Source organism: Purpureocillium takamizusanense, chromosome 10 (assembly GCF_022605165.1).
Source record: "Purpureocillium takamizusanense chromosome 10, complete sequence".
NCBI lineage: Eukaryota > Fungi > Ascomycota > Sordariomycetes > Hypocreales > Ophiocordycipitaceae > Purpureocillium > Purpureocillium takamizusanense.
The window spans coordinates 1,018,987-1,040,435 of NC_063077.1; the positions used below are offsets into that span (position 1 = coordinate 1,018,987).

The following is a 21,449-nucleotide window of genomic DNA, read 5'->3' on the forward strand; positions in this document are numbered from 1 at the left end:
TAGTGGTCGAGAGTGGGTCCATCCCGCACCACCACCACCCAGTCCGCATTGGCTTCGCTCACACACGCCGCTGCCTCCTTCAACTGCGTTCACAGCACACTTCGAACTTGGCGTCAATCCCAACGCGCGCACGCGCCCCCTTCATCACGCGAGCGACACCAAACGCTACCGTTTGAGAACCCCGGCGCAGCCGTACGATGGCCTCGCAGGACGTGTCAATGGACTCGCCGCCGCGACCCGCGGGCGACCAGGGCAGTGAGGAGCCCATGTACGGCGGCTACTCGCGTTTCGAGATTGAGCTCGAGGTATGGCTTCCTGCCCACACTTTTCTCCTCCTCTCATATAGATCGGGTCCAAAAAAAACCCTCCTGCGCAAGGGTGGTATAGACCCGGGTCGCAGGCTTAGAAGACGAGGACGAACAGGAAGAAGCGACAAGAAGCACGCGCTGACACTGTCCCTTGCCCGCAGTTCGTCCAGTCCCTCGCCAACCCCTTCTACCTCAACCACCTCGCGTCGCAGAAGCTCCTCTCGCAGCCTGCCTTCGTCGCCTACCTTGCCTATCTGCGCTACTGGTCCCGCCCGCCGTACCTCAAGTACCTGACGCACCCGGGCCCGACGCTGCGCCACCTCGAGCTCCTACAGCAGGAGCGCTTCCGGCAGGACATTATGAGCCCGGACTTGGTGGCTCGGCTGGTCGACGAGGAGATGCGCGCGTCGGTGCAGTGGCACCGCGAAGCGTGAGCGAACGGCTTTACCTAGCCAGCGCGCGGCCGCGGCAGCAGCAGCAGCAGCAGCAGCAGCGGCTCGCGTGCCTCGGGCCAGGCAGCATCCAGGAGACGAAGCTCCACCAAGGGCTCAACTACGACGACATGACGGCCTACGTGCTGCAACAATGTTACGAAATGATAAGATTTTTATCGAAGCCGACGGCAGGCTGCAACAGGGCCGAAGCTGCCAGTCTATGGATTCTGGTCTACCCATCAATGTCTACCATCGTATGTCATCGCTCAACACACGATATGCTCCAAGCCTCCAACAACGCCCGAAACCCATACCAAAAGAAAACCACCCAAGATAAACGCCAAACGTCTCTTCCGCCCAAAGACCGATAATAACAGCCGACAGCGAGACGGAACTAGCTCAGTTCTCGCGCCAGCGGTGGCCGCACGTCATGCACTTGAAAAAGCTCGTCATGGGCTCGTCGGCGCTGCGGATCTGGACCTGGAAGAAGGCAGCCTCGTCGCCGTCGCAGCCGTCGTTGGGGCACTGGACGCGACCCTTTTGCGCGTTGTCCCAGGCGCCTGGCCCGCCGAAGACGTCCTCCTTCTCCTTGCGCTCGTAGACGCGCCGCGAGAAGACGGGCTCCGTGATGCTGTGCTCAAACGGGCACGTCCGGCACTCGAGCCGGTTGGTGCGCATGTTGGTGAGCGACACGGTCAGGATGTTGGCGCAGTGCGGGCAGACTGGGCGACGTTAGTTAGTTGCGGATGAGCTCGAGCGACTTGTCTTTGCTTTTGGGGGGGATGGGAAGGTCAGGTTGGGGTCGGTCGGGTCAGGGTCGGGTCAGGGCACCACGTACAGAGCAGCATGGCGGGCGAGCGGTCCCCTTGCGCTGGGGGTTGGCGTCGTCAGCAGGGTGTGGAATCGAAGTCCAGTTACCGTATCTTGTGCGTCGTCGGTCAAGGCGCCGGAGCGCCAGTCGTTGTCAGTGTCGTGGTCGTGGTGATGGTCGTCGTTTGCGCGCGTGAATGACGATGGGTTTGCGGCGCCAGAAGAAAAATCCGGCATGACGGTCAAGCTTCCCGGAACGGAGAGGGCGGGCGGGCGCCAGTCGTGGTGGGGTTCGAGTCCCTGCCGAGCCCCGCCAGCAGCAGCAGCAGTTCATCAGCGAAGCGCTGGACACATGGACCTCACCACCACCTGGGCGGGCGCCCTACCTTGCTGGCGGTCGGAGGCGCTGCCCGGCTAGGTTGAACCTTGATGACGCCGGGACCTCCACTGCAACCCCTCTACCACCTCAATTAATTAGGTGCCCTCGCCCTGCCGTCGCCGCAGCCCCGAAGCGCCCACTCGAGAAGATGCTGGGGTGACCATGAGGCGCGTTACAGCGCATTACCTTATATAGCAGGGCAGCCTCAAGGGGCAGCCCACCGTCGCCGCGCCCCAGCCAGTGCTCACCCATCGTACTACGTACTCGCACGCGTTGCCCCTCCTTCCCGTCCCTCACGACCACCACCACTCACCCCCATCCTCATCCTTCCAACGACGACCGACCGACCGAACCGACCTCGACGCCGTCCACGCCGCACGCCGAACAGTCGAGTTTGTCCCTGCCGAGGACCGCCGGGCAACCATCCTCCACCTGGTACCACCCACAACCAACCACACCAGACGCCTGGCTCTGTTTCGCCGGCCTTCTGCCCCCGTTCCGCGAGGACAGACAAACCTGCAGAGCAAACGCACGCACACTACTAGGCCATCCGTCCTGACCGGCCCTCATCATGACCGCTGACGAGGAGCACGAGGTGCGTCCGTCCCCCGTCCTTTCTTCTGAGAACCCCTTTGCAAAGAACCCTTGGCTATTGGGTGGGAGGGGAGATCTTTGCTCCAATGTCCAAACGAGGGAGCTGTCAGTCCGCCCGAGAGATGGTTGTGTGTGCTGAAAACGAAGAACCCGAGGACAGGGCGCCTCCATCAAGGAGCAGCTCATCGCCGCCTGCCGCGGTAACAACACCGACCTCCTCACCGAGCTGCTCGACGGCAAGCCCGACGACGAAATCACCTCGCTCCTCAACAGCACCACCACCGTCATGGGCAACTACCTCTACCACGAGGCCGCCTCGCGCGGCAACTGTGCGTATAAATCCCAGATTGAACCCCCCATGCCCCCCCCCGTCCCACGCCTCAGCAGGCGGCGGGCTGACATGTCACCCGCCCTTCCTTTCGCGCGGCGACTGACTTTCCTTTCCCCCCTTTCCGCAGACGAAATCATCGACCTCCTCCTCGACCAGCCCGCTTTCGAGTGCGACCCCGTCAACCGCCTCGAGGGCGACACCCCCCTCCACTCCGCCATCCGCTGGCTCAACGCCGAGCCCCCCGCCCAGCGGCCCTTTGGCCTCGCCCTCGTCTCCATGATGCTCGAGGCCGGCTCCAGCCCCCGCGCCCGCAACCGCGCCCGCCTCACCCCCGCGCAGCTCGTCGACCCCGCCAACGTCCAGCTCAAGGAACTCATCCACCAGCACGAGTACGCCAGCCAAAACGCTGGCGACTTCGCTCACGTCGTCGAGAGCAACGGCGGCGGCAGCGCCGCCACCAATAACAACAACAAGAACTCCGCCGTGCTGCTCGACGCCCATGATGCGCGCGGCAGCGATGATGACGATGACGCGGAATTCAGCGGGAGCGACGACGAGGAGCGCGCCGAGTGGGAACGCAGGAGAAGGGAGCGCAAGGGGGCCAGGTGATTTGGGGCGAGACGTGCATGCCGCTGCCACCGCACCTCTACGTAGCGTCGCGAGCGGCAGGGGCGGCGAGCGGGACGGCGTTGAGCGTGCCATTTACCGCGACAGACATTGTGTTGGAGCAAGTACGACATGAGCGCTAGACATTTGCACGCCAAAGTGTATGACAGCACCGGGCAAGTACCTAGTAACTTAGGTACCTTAGTTATTCCCGAACCCCATGGTGCGATTTGGTACAAAAATAGAAATGGGTATATGACTCTAGGTACTAGGTATGCTGTTACTAAAGGTATCGTTTGCAGGCTAGACCTCAGGCCCGGCCAACCATCATGACATCGTATTCGCGTTCTGCAGCTGGGCATGGGCGTCTATCTGTTTCAGGAACCAGACCAGCTGGATCGCTGCTAAGAGCCGCCTGCGCACTCACAAGACGAGCCAAGCGGCGGCGACGGCGGCAACGACGCCGGTCGTCACCGTGCCAAGCGGCCGGTCCCTGCTTGCGGCTCCCTCCTTATTACCCTCGATATAGGTAACGTTGCGCAGCCGCTTCATAGATAGCTCCGATAGACGTCCGCCGCTGGCAATCTCAAACAATTCCTTGCCTAGCTGGCGCAGGATGTTAGTCGAGCGCCCAGCCGGGCACATGACCACCTCCCACCCGCCGCCCTTGGGGATGATAAAGGTTGACTGCTGGTCGTCAAAGGCAAAGCTGTACGCATCGGGGCACACGGCCTTGACCGACTTGCTGTATAGAGATGGTTTGCAGATCTTGGGGTCGTGGTACTTGCCCACGCAGCAGTCCTTGTCGGCGCCGGTGGCCGCGCAGGCGCTCTTGCAGGGAGAAAAGGCCGGGCGCTGGATGTTGTCATCGGGGTAGGGATAGACGCCGTCCCCAGGCTTGGTGGGGGGGAAAGCGAGGTTCGGCCATGGACACCAGCTACCGACGCTGTCATTCGTCTCATCGTGTTCCAAGGGAATCGGATACGTTGAATTGGCATAATACGTCCCGGTTTGGGCCGTGGTGTATAGCCAGCCGCTCGTTGCCACACAAGCGCAGTTGGTAAGGTTCGGGGGGATGTACGTTGTGTTCTTGGCCGGGATGTAGTTGATGCCCATTGGGAGGTTGTATCCGTCGACAAGGGAAATGTCGTAAAATGTCTGCATGCCAGTGACGCCGCCGGCGAGATTGAACTCGGCGAGAGTGGCAGGGGGCGCCCCCTGTCGAGCTGGTCAGGCTGGGGCATGGGAAGCCTCCCGAGCGGGGCCGGCACTTACGCTGAATTCGCAATCGAGCTTGGAGAAGCAGTCTCCCGTCTTGCAAGCGCACGAGTCTCCATTGACAGTACAGTTTGTTCGCCCCCACACGCGGCCTTGCCATTCGGGGCTCACCCAGAGCGTCTTGTTCGTCCCCGGTTCAAGCTCAAAGCCTCCGGTGCCGGGACCGGTGCCGGACTGAGTAGCGATTCCGGGCCAAATCGTTGACTCGCATTTATTCGTGACGATGAGGGGGATCTTGCCCTCCCAGTTCTGTGGCGGACCTCTCCTCGCTGGCAACGCACTCCCTCTTGGATCCCTGGGAGAGCCGACTTGCCGGTGGCGTTTGGTATGCGGGACCCGCACCGATTCGACAGGATGGAGAAACGACCCAAACGTGACCGCAACCAGAAGTAGCTGACCCATGGACCAGCTATGCTCTGGATGCGATTGCTGCTGTTGAGATGCAAGGAACATAACTCCATACACTGCTCTCGTCGTACGAGGTGTAGAAAGCTTGAGATCTCCGACAAGTGCTCGCGACTCCGGCTGAGTATTGGTAGCCTCGTGTTTTTATGCAGCACCAGTGTGTATGAGCGAAGTGTATGCGAGAGAAGGAACAGTTTCAGGATCCAGGAAGTAAAGCGGCGGCGCGAGCAAACAGTGACAGTGTTCAAGCTATACCAGCAAACAGCGTGACCGCGAGCGCCAGTGTCGTCGCCGTGATGGAGGGACGTTTCGATGGGCAACGTCACAAACCTGATTTGCCACTGTCGACGACACACGTCAGAGGCGCGAGGACGGACAACGCAAGGGCAAGGTAGAGCGAGAAAAAAAAAGGGCTGGCGGCCACGCGCAAGGGAGACGCGGAGGAGGAGGAGGCTAGACGACGTATATATGGCGTATAAGAGCTGATTTGGTTATTCCAGGTAAACAAAGATGGAGAAATATCTCGATAAGGGAAGTTATTTAGTGAAAACCTGCCCGGCAGGTCGCGATCGTCGCGGTTTGAAGGACAAAAAGACAACAGAGAACATCATGGGTGGCGGCGGCGGGCGCTTCTGCCATTGCGTTGCCGCCAAGAACCTGGAATCCTCAAGTTGAGGTATGACGCAGGAGCGACTGGCTCCCACGCGCGGTGCGCCTGCCACCCGTCAGGGGTCCAGGAACGGCCCAACCCCGCAGCAAAGAGTCTTTTCCCCATTAGGGATAGCGCCGCCTTGTGTAAAAGAAGGAGCTGCGTACTAACGTACTTCGTACTTCGTACTCAAGTCCAAGTTGCGGAGCATCTCAGGTTCAGCCACTAACAAGTTCTGCTGATGTGGCATTTGCACCTGGCGCCCGCCGCCGTGTGCGGTGGCCATGGCATTGCACTCAACCCTATACAGCCCAACAATCAACGGATCTAGTTCGAGTCACGCCCACGTTCACGCGCCGCGTCCGAAGTTGGGTACATCCCAAGTACAGCATTGACACTGTATATCTGCAGGTGCCTCTAAGCTTTCCATTCGGCCGCTCTCTATTGTCCACGGCAAGACACAAGGCAAACCATAAATCCGAGTCGAGGCCACATCCTGCTACCATATCACCCATCCAAGCTCGTTGCCTCGTCTCATCACAATCATGTCGCCCAATGCAGCCGGCCAGCTTTCACTTTCTCTTCCCATGCATCCAAGCTCCGCAGGTATCATTTTTTTGGCCCAGAGATGACATGCCGCCTCTATCGAAAGCCACGAATTTCATTACGCACGCTCTTGCCCCGCGCCACTCGTTACCTGAAGCGCGCTCGGCAACGTCCCATAACCTCGCCTTGGCACACCAGCTCGGCGCTGAACTCGGAGCCGTCGAGCGTCAGGTAAATGTCGAAGTAGACACGGTAGAACGTGCCTTGCGGGGTGTCCATCCGCTCAAAGTCCTTTTCCAGGTTTTTGCGCGAGAGGTCCGAGGTAAGGGTGACGACTTCCTTGATGCCTACTCACGGTTAGTGTCAGGTGTAGAGCCATTCATCACGGATAAACTCACGAGGGTCCTTGGTGTACTCCGGGCAGACATCGTCATCGCACGCATACAACACATCCTCGTACATGAGCGTGGCGCCAGGGGCGACCTGCCGGAAAAAGGACACTTTGACCGGCTCGCCGTTCTTGACCTTTTGCCCCTTCTGCACGAAAATCTGTCGCGTGAACTTGCACCGATCCTTGCCGTCCAGTGAGGGCACGCGATACGCCTCCGGATGGTACCCTTCCTTGAAGGGCTGCAGCGTCGCCATGAGGTAATGCCGACGGGCCACGCGATGGGTGATGATACGCTCCGTGATGCCGGCAGTGACAGCGCCCTTGACGATGGCGGCCACAGAGTCCATGGGGCGGACGACCTTGGATTGGAACTGCGGGGGCACGTGGAGCTTGATCTGCTGGAACAAGTACTCCGACGCACCGAAGCCACCGACGACAAGAATGTTCTGTAGTGTGCGGTTTTGCGCCTGGATGGCGATGATCTGGTTGCGCACCAGCTCGAGGATGCGGTTGACCACCGGCTCGAAGCACTGCAGAATCTCTTCGTTGGTAAAAGTCATGTATCCCTCCTCGATACCGGCTTCGGGGAACTCGGCCTCGATGCCCACATCGACGGCCCATTTTTGACCGTTGTTGCGGAAGTCGGCCTTGATGCGGTTTTCAAAGTCCATGATGCACTTAGCGTAGACTCGGCCAGCGGTCTTGGACCCGTCCGGCAGCTTCATCTTGCGGATCTTGGTGCGCAGGATGTTGCTGAAGTTGCGATTCAGGGCGGTGGAGCCGCACGAGTCTCCAGATCCCGCCGTGCACTCGGCAACAGTGAAGGGGTTCTCCTCCTCGACTTCATAGGCGATCAAATCCACAGTGCCGCCACCGCAGTCGACAATGAGCACCGCGTCGTGGACCTTGAGGTTCAGCAGACCAGTCTTTGAGCAGAAAAGAGCGGCAGCTTCGGGCTCGGAAATGAGCGTTAGGCGGTTGTCGTTCTCGTCGCGGAGGAATCCGGCCTGGATAGCGGCAGCACGCGTCGCCGCCTTGCCGGCGTCGTTCCAGATGGCGGGCACCGTTAGGTAGTACCGAATGTTGCGCTCCTCGCGGTTGAAAACCTCGCCCAGTGTCTTCTGCAACGCCGACCGCATAGCCTGACGCAGCTTGAAAAGGTAGTCGGCCGCGACATCGATTTCGGACTTGCCCGGGGGCAGGGGGGGCAGGTTGATGGGGTCAATGTACGTGTTGCCGCTGAGCATGAGCTGCAGCTTGAACCACTCGACCTTTTGCACGCCGGGCTTGGGGTAGCCCGTCGGGGCCAGGGCGTCGGCGATATCGGGGCCCCAGCCCACGACCTTCTGATACTGGTCGTAGTACAGAACGGTTGGGATCTGCAAAGGGTGCGTTAGCGGTGACGGAGCCATGTCCAACGCGCCGGGAATTCACCTTTTGCTTGGTGTACGAGCCAGCACCAGGCCACTCCGTGATGATGTCCTCCTTGGCCTCATTGTTGGTCGCAAAGGCAAATGCGACGCCAGAGAAAGTGGTGCCCTGAGAAGGTGGTTAGCCGCAATCACATACATGTGCGCCGCCGTTGTCCTCATCGGCGGGAAAGGGGGTTTCGGGATGACTGACGAAATCAATGCCGACAATCAGTTGAGCCTTGCTTTTGCTCGCGCCCTCAACCTCGGCGGCGGGGTTGGTTCTCTGGTACTGCTGGGCGATGGGACCTCCAGCGGGGGGCGGTGCGCCGGGAGGATATCCCTGCTGGCCACCAAAGCCGGGGGGACCACCACCGGGCGCGGGAGCTCCCATCGGCGGCGGCCCCTGGCCCATAGGGTTCATGTTCGGCGGGTAGCCGACGGGAGCGCCTGTGTTGATGGGAGGCGGCCCTCCGGCCATCTGGCTCGGCGGAGTGCGGTTGAGGGGTCCGGGATGAGGGCTGGTGCGGTCGACGGGGGCGCCGGGAGGGCCCTGAGGATAGTTGGCCGTGTAGCTGGGCGGCCGGTTGCCTGGGCCTGGGTGGTTCATGGGGAGACTGGTCGTCGACGACGAGGCGCCGAGGGGAGGCGTCGGGCCGGGGTGCGGAATCTGCTGGTGTTGAGGTATTTGACCGGGCGGCGGGGTGCTGGCGGGAGGGACCCCGTCGGTGGTCTGGATGCTTGCGGCTGATTTGCGTTTCCCGAACCCGAAGCCTTTGAGGCGGGAGTTCATAGAGCTCATATGGAAAAGCGAGGGAGGGAAAGGACAAAACGGGGCAGATGGGAATGGGAAGGGGGAGAGGAGGCGGAGGGACTCGAGAAAGCCCTGACCTGACGGGACGGAGCTGAGCAACAGCCGCAAAAGACGGGGGAGGGACTTGGGCTGGGGGCGCGCGTCTGGCGGCGGCGGGGGCGGCGAGCGTACGTGCGTGCGTGTGTGCGTGCGTGCGAAGAGGAGAAAGAGAGAACGGATGGAGGCGTTGACGGGTGAGCCACACGACAGGACTGGGGTCAGGGCCCGGGTCGGGTCAGAAATTAGCAGCCCTGGGCGAATGGGGGTGGGCTGCTTGGGCGCGCCGCTGGCCTGTGGGCTGAGCCGCAGGCCGGGACGAAGCGCTGAGGTGTAAGCTGGCAGCGACGGGTTTTGTGGTTCCGCGTGGCTGAAGGCGATGGAGCTGATGATGGGAGGGGATGGATGGATGGATGGGGGGTGGTGAATGGCGGGCGGTGGCGGCAGGGCCTGGCTGACTCTGACTGACTCTCTGGAGGGGTCTGTTTGGCCCGATACCTCTAGGCGGCGTCGTAAATGGGGAGGTATCCGTGGGGCGGTTGCACGTACTGTACCTATGTATGCGCCGGGAGGTAGTGGTTATAGTAGGAGCAAACTGAGGCGCCGTTCGGCCAAAGACGCACGAGGAGCGAGGCCGGAGAATGCGCACGAGGCCGGCGAGGATGATGCGATCCTGCAATGGCGAGATGTCGATGAAGAAGACGATGATGAATGCTGCGCGCGCGTCGTGCGGCTGATAAATCTGTTGCGCGGCGGGGTCGTCAGTCAGGTCCATCCATCCAGTCCAGCAGGGCAGCCGGTCGCTGCCCATCAAGTCCTCCTCATCCTCAACCGGCGAGAATGTACTAAGATGGGGCCAGCCCTCTTTCATCCGCCCAGTCAAAGAGCCCAAGCTAACACCAGGTGCGAGGTCCTGCAGCATGGCCTCACACACAGTAGCTTCGACTCTGCCGACAAGAGTCCTCCTCATCTGCCTGGTGTGTGCAGACCATCAGGTCGAAGATGATGGTACCGTCAGACCTGCAGTGGTTGGCTACTAACCTGCTACCAGGTGCTCCGTATCCGTGCCTACTAGTACTAGGCCCACAGGAAAGACGGCGCAGCTGGCCAGAGACGTCGACAGCTCCCCACGTTTTCCAAATCTCGTCGCCTCTTGGGAGACCTGCTGGGCTATTGGGCACTGCGGCGACGGGACTGACTCCTGAGCGTTGCCTCGCTACGAACTTGATGCGCCCAAGACGACCGTCCCCTGGGCGGAGGCCGAGCCCGGGGTTACTACTGTGAATAGTATGTGGGTTCCGCGACGAAGAGCAGAAACCCCGGACCTAAAGAATACCCTCAATGGCCCCTCTCGACTCTTCGCAAGCCGGGGCGAGCCGTTGGATAACGACATCGGGCAGCTGGCGTTGTTGCGCAACACAAGGTCCGCCTGCACGTCCTCGACTCCATTGTGGGTGGGGTTGGGTCTGAGACGCACAGGACTTCCATCTAGGACTTGCGCCACCTCGAGGACCTCGTGGGCGGGGTAAGGCAGCCGGCCAGGTATCGAAGGCCTCGTGTTTTCTGTGGGCGGCCTGTTATGTTAGTAGCAGTTGGGCCTGGCCTCTCATGGTGGCGTATCCACATCGGCCAGGGATTCGTCCATCCACTCAAGCTCCCGACGCCCAGAATAGTATGCGTTCGAAGCCCTCGCACATCATCTGCGTGGTACCCAAGGCCGCAAGTTGAAGTACCGGCAAGACATAGGGACAGAGGCTGCCCTGTGCGGACAACGATGCGCTGCGCTTGTCTTGTTCATTCATCCGGATCCGCAGCGGCCACGGCAATCGTCTGTACGCACTTGTCGCGCTTTGTGCATCGCTGACGCTGGGTATGAAGTCATCCGTTCATCCTTGAGGCTGACCGACCGCCGGGTATCGCTCTGGCGTCCGTTGGCGCAGCCCAGTGTCAACCCATCGGCACAGACCACGTGCCAGGCGAGCTTGCTTGTCCTGACTCGACTCCAGAGCGATTGCACCGTGCACGCAAACGAAACACTTTGCCAGGGCCAAGCCATGTGGCACTCATTGTCCCGTCTGCGATGGAACCCAACCCGTCGTCGCGAGTCTCAGACGTCAACGTTTTGGATCGGCTGGTGGCTTAGGGGGCTGACTCCTGCATCGCCTCGCTCTCCATTCTGTCAGACTAGTGACGATCGATCCGCCGTCCTGACTGGCTTGGAAGGCCAAGATGAGACTCTGATTGCGAAAACCGTCTTGCAGTGTTGCTGGGCCTGGCTCAGCCGCAGGAAACAACCCTGCACGTGACCAACTGTCTTTCGACTTCGACCGGCCCCGAGTGTCCCGTTTGTGAGTTTTATGTCCTGAAGAGTACGGTGATGGCCGCATCGTTAGGCCTGGCGCCTTGTGCTGTATGCTGCGAGGGGGAAGGAGATGTTCTGGGTGAGGATAATCGTCCGCACGACGAACAGGTGGGAGAGGGTGTCCTTAACTCGTTACCCACAGGTAGGTATTAATGCCATTGCCTGTGTACGAAATAGACCGGTCGCTCGCTCTTGCCTCCCGATGCTCCCCCTTGAGCGTTCCTTCCAAAGTTCAGCTTGTAACCGTGCGCTTGCTTCCTCTGGAAGCCGGCGAGGAAGTCGCGACCGAGTATGTGCCCCGTACTTCATAGCTAGATTCTCCTGTGAAGGGGTCTGTACCGCTGGGGCCATGACATTCCTCGCGCCGTTGTCTTCCTCAGCCGGCCCCGCGCAAGCGATTCTGCGATGTGCTCGAGATGGACTTCTACCTCGCAAACCTCGTTGTCCTCTGTGCTATCAACACGAGCCTCCTGTACTGCCAGCGTCGATGCAGAGTCCAGGCGGCCCTGCCCTCGATCAACGACACGGCCCGAGGAAGCGAAACATTACAATTGCATCGTGCTGGAAGCCTCCAAGCCCGTTTCCTAGTAGTCTACGCCTTTGCCGTCGCGGCCGACTGGCTCCAGGTCAGAGACTTCAGGAACTATTTAAATGAAGGGCATGGGCTGACCTGCGACCAAGGGCCCCCACATATACGCCATTTACAAGTACGAGAAACATCTTCCCGAGGAGAGTGTTGCGCTTTTGTACGCCGCCGGATTCGTGTCCGGAGCTGCGAGCGCGCCAATGGTCGGGCAGCTGGCAGACCGGTTCGGCAGGCGGCTCGCATGCCAAATCTATTGCTTTGCGGCCTGTACATCATGCTCGCTGATTCTACGTGACAGTCTATCCCTGCTTCTCCTAGGTCGTGTGTTCGGAGGAATCTCGACGACACTCCTGTTCAGCGTGTTTGAGGCTTGGATGATTGCCGAATTCCACCGCCAGGGTCTAGACAGGTCAGGCACCTCCCTGGATCAGATCTTTGGACGCATGACACTGGTCAGCAGTACCGTGGCCATCGTTGCTGGAGTCGTCGGTAATATCTTGGTTGAAGCTACGGGTACTCGCCTCTGGCCCTTTGCTGTTAGTTCGCTGAGCGCTGTGGTTGCTTTTTGCACAATGTCGGTGCTCTGGCAAGAGAACTATGGCATTGTACCAGTGGGCAAAGGCCTCATCATCTGCCTACTTCACGGCGCGCGACAAGCTCTTTCGAACAGGCGAATTGCGGCTTTGGGCCTTGCGTCGTGCTGTCTGGAAGGAGCCATGTACTTGTTTGTCTTCTTCTGGTCGGCTGCGCTCAAGAGCGCCCGAGTGCGTATTCGACCAGACGAGGACGTGCCGTACGGGCTCATCTTCTCGTGCTTCATGTGCTCCATGGCATTGGGGTCGCTCATTTCACAAACGGTCAATGGAGTTTCCTCGGCCAAGACTGCGGCCACCAACTTGGTCATTGCGATGCTGGCTGCGAGTGCGAGTCTGTCTGGCGCCGCTGTACTTGACAATGAGCCACTTCTGTTTTGGAGTTTTTGCCTCCTTGAATTTTGCTTCGGAATCTACTTTCCAGCCATGGCTGCTCTCAAAAGTCAGTTTATCGAAGACGACTTTCGCGGCGCCGTCTACAGCTCCCTCAGGCTACCACTGAATTTATTTGTCGTGATCGCCCACAGTCTCGACTGCGAAGGTGAGTCGTTCAGGGAAGCAAAAGAAACCTAGCTAACAAGGCCGGACCGTAGGCGATAGCCATCGAAACCTCGTCTTTCTGGTACTTGCGGCCCTTTTAATGGGAGCTTCGCTGGTGAGCAGGATGTGCTTGATGTGAGTGGGCAATGGGGGGCCTTCACAATGAGCGCATGATGAGACAACCTGACACGATAACGGACTACCGACGCTGGAATGAAGCAGAGTCATTGGCCTCGCTGACAAGAGCGCGATTTTTTGGGGTTGGAGTCGGACCTACTTACTTTCGCTGCCGCCCCAGTTTCCCCATGGGTCAGGTGGACTCAGGGGAGGAGGGGGGGGGGTTCTCTGCTTGAATTGTGTGCCATGCGGAGTTTGGCGACCGAAGACAAGGTAGTGACGAACAATGCCTGCAGTTAAGCTTGTGAAATCATTCGCTTATACATAAGGGGTTTGAGGGCGTGGGATCACCATTGTCTTGCAATGTTGGTCGTGTCACTGACAGTCCAATGAGCTGGTGACGGAAGGTACGTTGGTAGGCGGTATGTGCCTGAGGGCGATTCGCCAATCGCTGCAGATGGCGCGGACCAGCGCGTCCCCAACCACGATGATGCACTGAGATGAAGGGAGCTGCCCGGAAGCCAATTTGTGCACCGGGTCGGGTCAGACCTTAGACACGCGACGTTCGAAGCAGCGCCACCCCTTGCGAGAAGGCCAAGCAGTCCAAGCCAACCTACTCTCCACCCATCTTTCTCCTGCCCACTCGCCAACCCAGCACGACCAGCAGTGCTACTTATTACTACGGACGACACTGGCCGAACACAGGTTGAGGCCTTGGCGCTTGCACCGTCGACGTTGACGCTCGTTCTGTTGCATCAGAAACGGTAGCAATTAGCACCTGACTCGTCCAGGTGGGACGGCGGGCAAGCGCTGCAGACAGCTCTCACCAAGGACCGACGCCGATCGCCAGGAACAAGAACGATTTCAGCGTCGCATCTGCCGTCGTCGGCCGTCCCTCGGACAGATCCAGACGCGGCCGCAGCCGCAGTCGCATGCCGTGCCGCCGACGCCGCCGGAGGCGTCGATCCTAGCCAGCTAGCCACCTACATGCCGATATACGTACGCGCAAAAGCACGACCCCGACCGTGAAGTCGTCCATCCCTCACGTAAAGCGAGGGTGAGCCAGCTCGCCCGCCCGCCCGCCCGCCCGCCCGCCCGCCTCTCGACTCGTGACAGCGCCGGGGGTGGTGCCACGGTGCTTTGCTGGTCGTGACTGAGATCCACTGGCATAGACGGACGGGGATTGAGAGCACGGGGAAATCCGGACAAATACGTCGGCGGCTTCTGAGGGCATTCGACCAGGCGCGCGCGACAGTTGTCGGAGCCGGAGATCGGGGCCACGGCCACCGCGCACCCACTCCAGAACGGGGGGACGCGGCGCCAGATGCGGAAACCAAGGTCCGCCAGTGGTAGGCGATGTCGACTGACGGGACGGGGCATCTGGCCGGTGGTGATAGTGGCGGTTGCGGCAATTGTAAGTCAGCGCTCCTCGTCCTCGTCGTCCTCCTTGCACACCGCGACAAGACTACAAGGCCAAACCAAGCATGCTCCCTCCCTGCTGGTTGCGGCAACGTCGAAAAGAAGCCGGCCCCCCGAGAGCTCACGCCACGCCAACTCTGGCCGCGACGTGAGGCTGCGCTAGTGGAACAGCTCTCGGCGATTCTCGATGCTGGGCCCCCGCAATGGAGCCAAACACCCCTCCATGTCCTGGGCCGCCGGCCGCCCATTGGCACCACTTGCATCACCATCACGGCCGTCATAATTAAGTTGCTGCAGTATATTACCCAGACGCTCGCCGCTAACACTGCAGCAAGCTGGCGCAGCTCGTGCTCCACGACGCCAAGCTTCGTCTCCTCCAGCTCGCCTCGCCCGTCGCCGTTTTCTTCTCTCACCACTCTCCTCGCCTCCCGCCCAGACCTTGTGCTTCGCCTGCCGCCGATTCCCTCGACATTGGGCCCGTTTGCCTGAATCCCGCCCCCTTCCCGACCGTCCCACCCGCGTCCCATCCACTCACCATGGCGCTCGCAGCCGAAACGAAGCGGGTTGTCGCGCAGTTTGACTTTTCCGACAGCGATGTCGACCTTCACGTCAAGGAGTTCTTGCGACAAATGGGTAAGTCGTCAGACGACGCGCCCGGGCGTTCCGCACGCAAGCGCAGCTGGTGGGGGAACTATAGCTCACCTTCACACACAGACGAGGGGCTGGAAAAAGATGGCACCAGCCTGAGCCAGATCCCCACTTACGTCACCGGAGTCCCAAACGGCACAGAAAAGGTACATCATTGTGAAGCTTCGGACTCAATGCTCGCGTGCCGCGCTGACTTGGAATGTGCTGCGCTCCCAATAGGGTCTGTACATGGCCGTCGACCTTGGCGGAACCAACTTTCGCGTTTGCGCCATCCAGCTCAATGGCGACACGACCTTCAACCTGACCTACTCCAAGGTCGCGATTCCCCCAGAGCTTATGGTGGCCAAGACATCGTCGGAGCTCTTTGCTTTTCTCGCTAAGCAGATTGAGGTATTCCTCAAAGACCATCATGCTGAGCGTTTTGCCAGCAACGCCAACGAACACATCTTCCGCCTCGGCTTCACATTCAGCTTCCCAGTCAAGCAGCTGGCAATCAACAAGGGCCTGCTCATAAGATGGACAAAGGGCTTTGACATCCCCGAGGCGGTCGGCAAGGATGTGTGTGCCCTCCTGCAGACTGAGATTGACAAGCTCGGTCTGCCGGTCAAGGTGGCTGCCCTGGTCAACGATACCGTTGGCACGCTCATGGCGCGTTCCTACACGTCGAACGGCAAGCATCGATCCCTCATGGGTGCCATTTTCGGCACTGGCACCAACGGTGCGTATATTGAGAAGACGGCCAACATCAAAAAGCCGATCGAGGGCGAGTACGACACGTCAACCGGTGAGATGGTTGTCAACACCGAGTGGGGGTCGTTTGATAACCAGCTCAATGTATTGCCGACGACGCCGTGGGACAAGGCACTCGATCTCGAAACGCCCAACCCCGGCTTCCAGATGTTTGAGAAGCGAATCTCCGGCATGTTCCTCGGCGAGCTGGTGCGCCTGGCGATTGTGGACATGATGAAGAATGAAGAAATCTCCCTGTTCAGGGACATCAATTCGAGCTTCAATGACTGGATGACGACCACTAGCATTCCCAAGGAGTCGGGTCTGCTTAGGACGGGAGGTCTGGATAGCGCCATCCTGTCTGTCGCCGCCGCGGATAACAGCCCAGACCTGTCAACACTGCGGCAGTCTCTCGAGAACGACCTCCACGTGTACAACCCCGCCCTAGAGGACGCCCAAGCCTTCAAGGCCGTCGCCGGTGCCGTCGTCCGCCGCGCGGCGCGCATGTCGGCTGTCGCCATCGGCGCCATCGCCCTGAGGTCGGGCCTGCTCGACGACCCCAAGGAGGAAGTGCTGGATATTGGCGTGGACGGCAGCCTGGTGGAGCACTACCCCTTCTTCCGCGAGATGATCTACGAGGCTCTCCCGGCAGTCGAGGGTGTTGGCGCCGCCGGTGCCAAGAAGATTCGCATCGGCATCGCTAAGGACGGCAGCGGCGTCGGCGCCGCGCTCATCGCGCTCGTGGCGCAGCAGCAGCAAGGAAAATGAGCCGAGACGAGCATCAAGCGTGCCCAAGTGGCCCATGGGTGAGGCCGTGGCATAGTTATACGCCTGGCCTAACATGGTGGCAACGACGGGGCTACGCTAGAAATACGACGAGGGGTTGTCCTGGAACAGCCCTTATTGTGGGTGCTGGTGCTCGGGCTCTGGCGTTACTTGTATGATTGATGGTGTCTGAGGCTACATGAGGAAAACAACACTTCAAAGCATGGAATGGAAGGGAGGGGGAGTTCTATCACGACGCCGTGTACGAAGCGTCCATCATCTACATACGTTTATAAAGAATACCGTACAAGATGTTACCCAAGTGAGCTCGGTTCTTTGGTAGTTGACGGCGTGAGTGCCATTGCCAACCCAGGTCGCAGGATGTCCAGCGGGAGTGTCTTTACAGTCTCTGGCACATCGGTCTACAGCGGCCGCGTGTGCCGTCCATTCACCCTCCCCTCCGTTGTTCTCAGAGGATAGCCTCGCCGTCAGCCCATGCTATGATACGCCTGTTCTCATAACGCTGTGACATAGTACTAATGCGCACCTCGCCGCACCTGTCCTCGCGCGGCCACGTGTCGCGCCTATGTCTGCCTGTCCGCCGCTTCTGCCTCGACGAGCACCTGCTCCAGGTCGAGCTGCACAAACGGGCTCGCCAACGTGTCCGCTGTTGCGTCTTCTTCACCTTGCTCGCCGCCGCTGGCGCAATCACGCTGCTGCTGCTGCTGCTGCTGCTGCTGATGATGATAATGATGATGATGACCCCACCGGACAGCCGTGCAGACCATGTACTCGTCGCCGAGGAGCCACTCGAGGCGCACGTCGGCGTCGCGCACGCGCTCTCCGTGCAGATAGATTTCGAGTCCCAATCCTGCGCCCCGTGCCGCTTCCGTTGTTTTTGCTGCTGCTGCTGCTGTTGCATCGTCACCACCACCACCACCACCATGGGGAACGGACGCAAGCGGCGGCTTCGGAGGCGGGGCGACGTTGCGCATATCAAGGTCGCGCAGCCATGGCGCCAGCAGCGCATCGCCCGTCATCTTGACATACCCCTCGCGGAGACACCACAGGGCGTAAAAATGCGCGAGCATCACGTCCGTCCTGTCCTCCTCCTGCTGCTGCCTGCCGCCGCCTCCAGCGCTTGACGGCGGCGCGCAGTCTTCTTCTTCTTCTTCTAGGGCGCGAAGGCGGGCGGCTTCGCCGGGCGAGAAGACGTCCTCGTGCATGGCGACGTAGCGCGGCCAGCCCTCGCGCGACACCATCTCGCGGTCGCGCGCGCGCCGCTCCGAGGGGCAGACGATGTCGACGCCTACGGCGGTGGCGGCGCGGGACGGGGGCGCGGCGAGGGCGAGGAGGACGACGAGGCCGGCTTGGTGGGAGACGTTGAAGAGGAGGGGCTCCGTGTAGTCGTCGTCGCCGTCTGCCGACTGGCGCTCTGCATCATCATCACCGCTGACGGCCGCTGCGGCCGTTTCTGACGACGCCATACCTGCCGATGCAGATGCCGCGGACGTCGTTCCGTAGCTGTCGGCATGGCGAGGAGGAGCAGGGACAGGGACACGGAAGACGGGCTTGTGCGTGCGGGCGTCCCGCGTGGGCACGGCGTCCCGCGTGGGCACGGCGTCGCGCCAGGGGACGCGTGCGCAGCGCACGATGGCGAGGCGCTTGAGCAGGGCGGAGCCGAGGGCGAGCTTCGCGTCCTTGACGTGGTAGTAGCGCAGGACGTTGGAGCGCTCCTCTGGCGTGAGGAGGTCGAGTGCGCGGGCGGCCTACTTGCGGCGGGGCCCTCCCTCACGGCGTGTCAGTCAGTCAGTCAGTCAAGACAAAGCAGCAGCAGCAGCAGCAGCAGCCAGAGCGCGTGGCCTGAGGCTCCGTACGCAAGGTTCGTACGTGCAAGGCGTTTTGGGATGGGAACGCGGGGATAGAAAGAGAAGAGAGGGGGGAGGGGATGGGGAGCCATGCGCACCACGGAGGAGAGGTCTTTGGTCTGCTTGGCTGCGGGCCAGAGAGGCCGCGTGTCGAGGACCCATTTGATGAGGGCTGTGGTCGTCGTCGTCGCGGAGGCGCCTGGCTGCTGTTGAGGCGTTTGGCCGCCCATAGTGATGGCTTGGGGGAGAGGGGGGTTGCGGATAGATGGATGGATGGGGATGCTGTGTGCAGAACGAACTATGGATGATGAACCGTGGAGCATGCAAGCGACGATGGCCGTGGGTTGGCTATCAAAGGGAACAAGAGGGCAAAGCAAGGGACGCTATCGCGAGAGAGCGTGGTGCGGAGGGGCTGCAGAGGACATGCTTGGGCGTTTGGTGTAACTGCGTGGGCGCATGAGGTGAGGCGGAGTGAGACGAAGTGAGGTTGAGATGCATGAGTAGCACTTATTAGGCATTGAGGTGGTTGTATGGGGACCTCTGGTGGTGGTGGGCAGTGCACCGCCGCGGCCCGCTTGCAGGCGGACCTCAAGGTTGCAGCGACAGCCACGGCCCGGCGGCCAGGCATCGCCCATCACGTTAAGGCGAGGTCCAGTATCAGAGTGCATTAAGTCACGGTGCTACATCTATCTTTGGTCTTTCCCAGAGTCCCTCCCGTCTATAGTCATTGGTATATATGTGTCATGCCATTCAGTCTCGTCTGCGTCCAGCAACTCTCCGCCCATCTGCTACGGCGTGCCGGTGCGCACATCAGCTCCCAAACGCCGCGGCGGGATATGACCGGTCCCGCTTCTTGCGCACCGTCGAGCTGCTTCTCGAGCTCGCGCTGGATCCGGGCTCGCTGCCGTTCTTCCGCGGCGGCGCGAGCATGCCGGGGGCCATGTCAGCCGGCAGATCGTTCCACTCCGTCTCGGCCCGTTGGTTCTGGTACGACTGGCCGCGCGAGAGACCTGGCGGGGGCGTCGATGTGCTGCTGTCGGATGGAGGAGGAGGGCCGCCCGGGGGAGGCGGTGGTCGCGTGCTTTGTGGCGGCAAGTTCACCACGGCTGCGGTGATGCTGGCCGGTATTGTGGATGGGGCTTCAGTAGGCGGGGACGCGCGAGGGAGCGCGCCTCGCAGCGATGCGCCGACGTCGCGGTGAACAAGGAACGCGGAACCGGGGCGGAGCTTGAGGTAGTACCCCTCGATTGCTGGTTCCAGGCGACTGAATCCTCGTGCCTCGTACCAGTGGAGGGCCTCCTCGTTCTCGGTCCACACGTGCGCCGTGACGGTACGGACGCCCAGCGCAGGGTTCGCTATGACCGTCCCGACGATGTTCTCCAGCGCAGTATTGATGAGGCCCAGGCCGCGATACGGCGAGAGTAGGCACAGCGACTGGATGTATAGGATCTGCGGGACCAGGCCATCATCCTGGCTGCTCCCCGACAGCAGCGCAGGCTCAACGCGGCAGACGACGCCGCCAACGACCTTGGGCTCCTCGCCGTCGTGCGCCCAGGTGATGACGCGGGAGAAGGGTCCCGACTCGGTTGGGTCGATGGCGCGGGCGTAAAAGGTGTCGGGGTAGCTGACGGGCAGCAGCAGGGAGTTGATGCGCCGTAGGGCCGGCGTGTCGGAGAGGGTAACGGGCCGGATCGCGGCCTCGCGGGGGAGGGACTCGGGTAGGGGGGGCCGGGAGGCTAGCGCGACGGTAGGGGGCTCGGCTCGCATCTGTGATTGCATCTGGTCTGGCGCAACGTGTATCGCTGTCGCGCCGCTGGCCGTGGGAGCTGGGGCGTCGGAGGAGGCATCTCGTGATGTCGGCGGCGGGGCATACTTTGGTGTTTTGGCGGTGAAAAAGGAGCGTATCGATGCCTGCGCCGCAGGGCCTCTGCTGGATGGCAGCGACATGGTGCCCAGGCGGCGAGCGAGCGATTCACCGCGCGAGACAGGGCGACGAGGAAGAAAAAGAGCGAAACGTGGGTGGGAAGGGAAGAAGAGAGTTGGACCCGGTGTCGTGAAGCGAAAAGACGTGGGTGATGGAGGGGCTTATACGTGGAAAGTGCCGAGGCGGGATGGGCATGGGCTGCCCCTGTGCAGCGTGGCAACACCTACGATTGGAAGTATCCGTCTATTGATCGAATGGAGTTTAGCGGCGCATTGAACCACTGGTGCTGCACGTTCAGTGGCCCTGGCGCACACCTCACTGACCCTCAGTGGGCACCGGGCCTGCCTGCAGTGGTCTGGGCCGCGACCCGACGCATGCGGCCAATCACAAGGGCTGCAACGAAAGGGCTTCCCATCAGCTTTTGAGGGACGGGTGACGGATACGATAGGAACACCTTTTTCAGGTTGCCGTGTTAGTGCTTTGTGCTGCCTCGCAAGCACTTTATACGAGTAGTGTTTTGGGACGTATTGAATATAGTGAATGGGGAGCAGCCGACAGTTGTGGTGACCGTGTTCAAGATCCATTCCATGCTCCCCTCCAAGAAGCCCCGACGTCATTGACTGGGCGAGCTGCTTTGCATAGGCGGTTGGTTGGCTGTTGCGGCTGGGGAGACAAAGCAATGGAAACCAACCTAGAACAGCGCCGCAACTGGGTGTTGCCTGCGACACAGGAGTACGGGGAAAGGGGCGAATTGATGCGTAGCGACTTGTTTACCTTTTTTCGCACGCAACAACTGTGTAAGACGGGCGGTGCCTGGTGGACGTACCATGGCACAATACAACCAAGAGGTATACGGTACACGTCGTATCCCGTAAGCAACCCGGAGTTCATTTCCTCGCCATGGCCTG

The 21,449-nt window shown here is 60.8% G+C and overlaps 10 protein-coding genes across 10 annotated transcripts; 5 read left to right on the forward strand and 5 right to left on the reverse strand.

Annotated features, from left to right (window-relative positions):
- Positions 1-74: 74 nt before the first annotated feature.
- On the forward strand, positions 75-1,135 carry soh1 (Mediator of RNA polymerase II transcription subunit 31). Its single transcript, XM_047991519.1, has 2 exons — positions 75-305; positions 470-1,135. Exons 1-2 carry the CDS (start codon positions 198-200, stop codon positions 740-742), a joined length of 381 nt encoding a protein of 126 aa, XP_047847531.1. The 5' UTR covers positions 75-197; the 3' UTR covers positions 743-1,135.
- RPC11 (RNA polymerase III C11 subunit) lies at positions 932-1,758 on the reverse strand. The gene is made up of 2 exons (XM_047991520.1): positions 1,581-1,758; positions 932-1,464 (listed from the first exon to the last, which is right to left on the reverse strand). Exons 1-2 carry the CDS (start codon positions 1,588-1,590, stop codon positions 1,142-1,144), a joined length of 333 nt encoding a protein of 110 aa, XP_047847532.1. The 5' UTR covers positions 1,591-1,758; the 3' UTR covers positions 932-1,141.
- Positions 1,759-2,064: 306 nt separating this feature from the next.
- Positions 2,065-3,792, forward strand: JDV02_009831 (uncharacterized protein). Its single transcript, XM_047991521.1, has 3 exons — positions 2,065-2,526; positions 2,686-2,854; positions 2,984-3,792. Exons 1-3 carry the CDS (start codon positions 2,503-2,505, stop codon positions 3,463-3,465), a joined length of 675 nt encoding a protein of 224 aa, XP_047847533.1. The 5' UTR covers positions 2,065-2,502; the 3' UTR covers positions 3,466-3,792.
- Positions 3,693-5,142, reverse strand: JDV02_009832 (uncharacterized protein; the record flags this gene model as incomplete). The annotated part of the gene is made up of 2 exons (XM_047991522.1): positions 3,693-4,680; positions 4,738-5,142. The coding sequence occupies 2 exons, from the start codon at positions 5,140-5,142 to the stop codon at positions 3,886-3,888; spliced, it is 1,200 nt and encodes a 399-aa protein (XP_047847534.1). The 3' UTR covers positions 3,693-3,885.
- Positions 5,143-6,154: 1,012 nt separating this feature from the next.
- Positions 6,155-9,674, reverse strand: JDV02_009833 (uncharacterized protein). The gene is made up of 4 exons (XM_047991523.1): positions 8,355-9,674; positions 8,166-8,270; positions 6,739-8,110; positions 6,155-6,687 (listed from the first exon to the last, which is right to left on the reverse strand). The coding sequence occupies exons 1-4, from the start codon at positions 8,940-8,942 to the stop codon at positions 6,488-6,490; spliced, it is 2,265 nt and encodes a 754-aa protein (XP_047847535.1). The 5' UTR covers positions 8,943-9,674; the 3' UTR covers positions 6,155-6,487.
- A 2,094-nt stretch (positions 9,675-11,768) lies between these two features.
- On the forward strand, positions 11,769-13,172 carry JDV02_009834 (uncharacterized protein; the record flags this gene model as incomplete). Its single annotated transcript, XM_047991524.1, has 3 exons — positions 11,769-11,978; positions 12,034-13,072; positions 13,132-13,172. 3 exons carry the CDS (start codon positions 11,769-11,771, stop codon positions 13,170-13,172), a joined length of 1,290 nt encoding a protein of 429 aa, XP_047847536.1.
- A 1,372-nt stretch (positions 13,173-14,544) lies between these two features.
- On the forward strand, positions 14,545-15,096 carry JDV02_009835 (uncharacterized protein; the record flags this gene model as incomplete). Its single annotated transcript, XM_047991525.1, has 1 exon — positions 14,545-15,096. One exon carries the CDS (start codon positions 14,545-14,547, stop codon positions 15,094-15,096), a length of 552 nt encoding a protein of 183 aa, XP_047847537.1.
- A 47-nt stretch (positions 15,097-15,143) lies between these two features.
- GLK1 (Hexokinase) lies at positions 15,144-16,752 on the forward strand (the record flags this gene model as incomplete). The annotated part of the gene is made up of 3 exons (XM_047991526.1): positions 15,144-15,240; positions 15,322-15,401; positions 15,475-16,752. The coding sequence occupies 3 exons, from the start codon at positions 15,144-15,146 to the stop codon at positions 16,750-16,752; spliced, it is 1,455 nt and encodes a 484-aa protein (XP_047847538.1).
- A 581-nt stretch (positions 16,753-17,333) lies between these two features.
- On the reverse strand, positions 17,334-18,940 carry JDV02_009837 (uncharacterized protein; the record flags this gene model as incomplete). Its single annotated transcript, XM_047991527.1, has 2 exons — positions 17,334-18,518; positions 18,716-18,940. 2 exons carry the CDS (start codon positions 18,938-18,940, stop codon positions 17,334-17,336), a joined length of 1,410 nt encoding a protein of 469 aa, XP_047847539.1.
- JDV02_009838 (N-terminal methionine N(alpha)-acetyltransferase NatE) lies at positions 18,381-20,718 on the reverse strand. The gene is made up of 2 exons (XM_047991528.1): positions 18,716-20,718; positions 18,381-18,518 (listed from the first exon to the last, which is right to left on the reverse strand). Exon 1 carries the CDS (start codon positions 20,562-20,564, stop codon positions 19,428-19,430), a length of 1,137 nt encoding a protein of 378 aa, XP_047847540.1. The 5' UTR covers positions 20,565-20,718; the 3' UTR covers positions 18,381-18,518; positions 18,716-19,427.
- Positions 20,719-21,449: the final 731 nt, after the last annotated feature.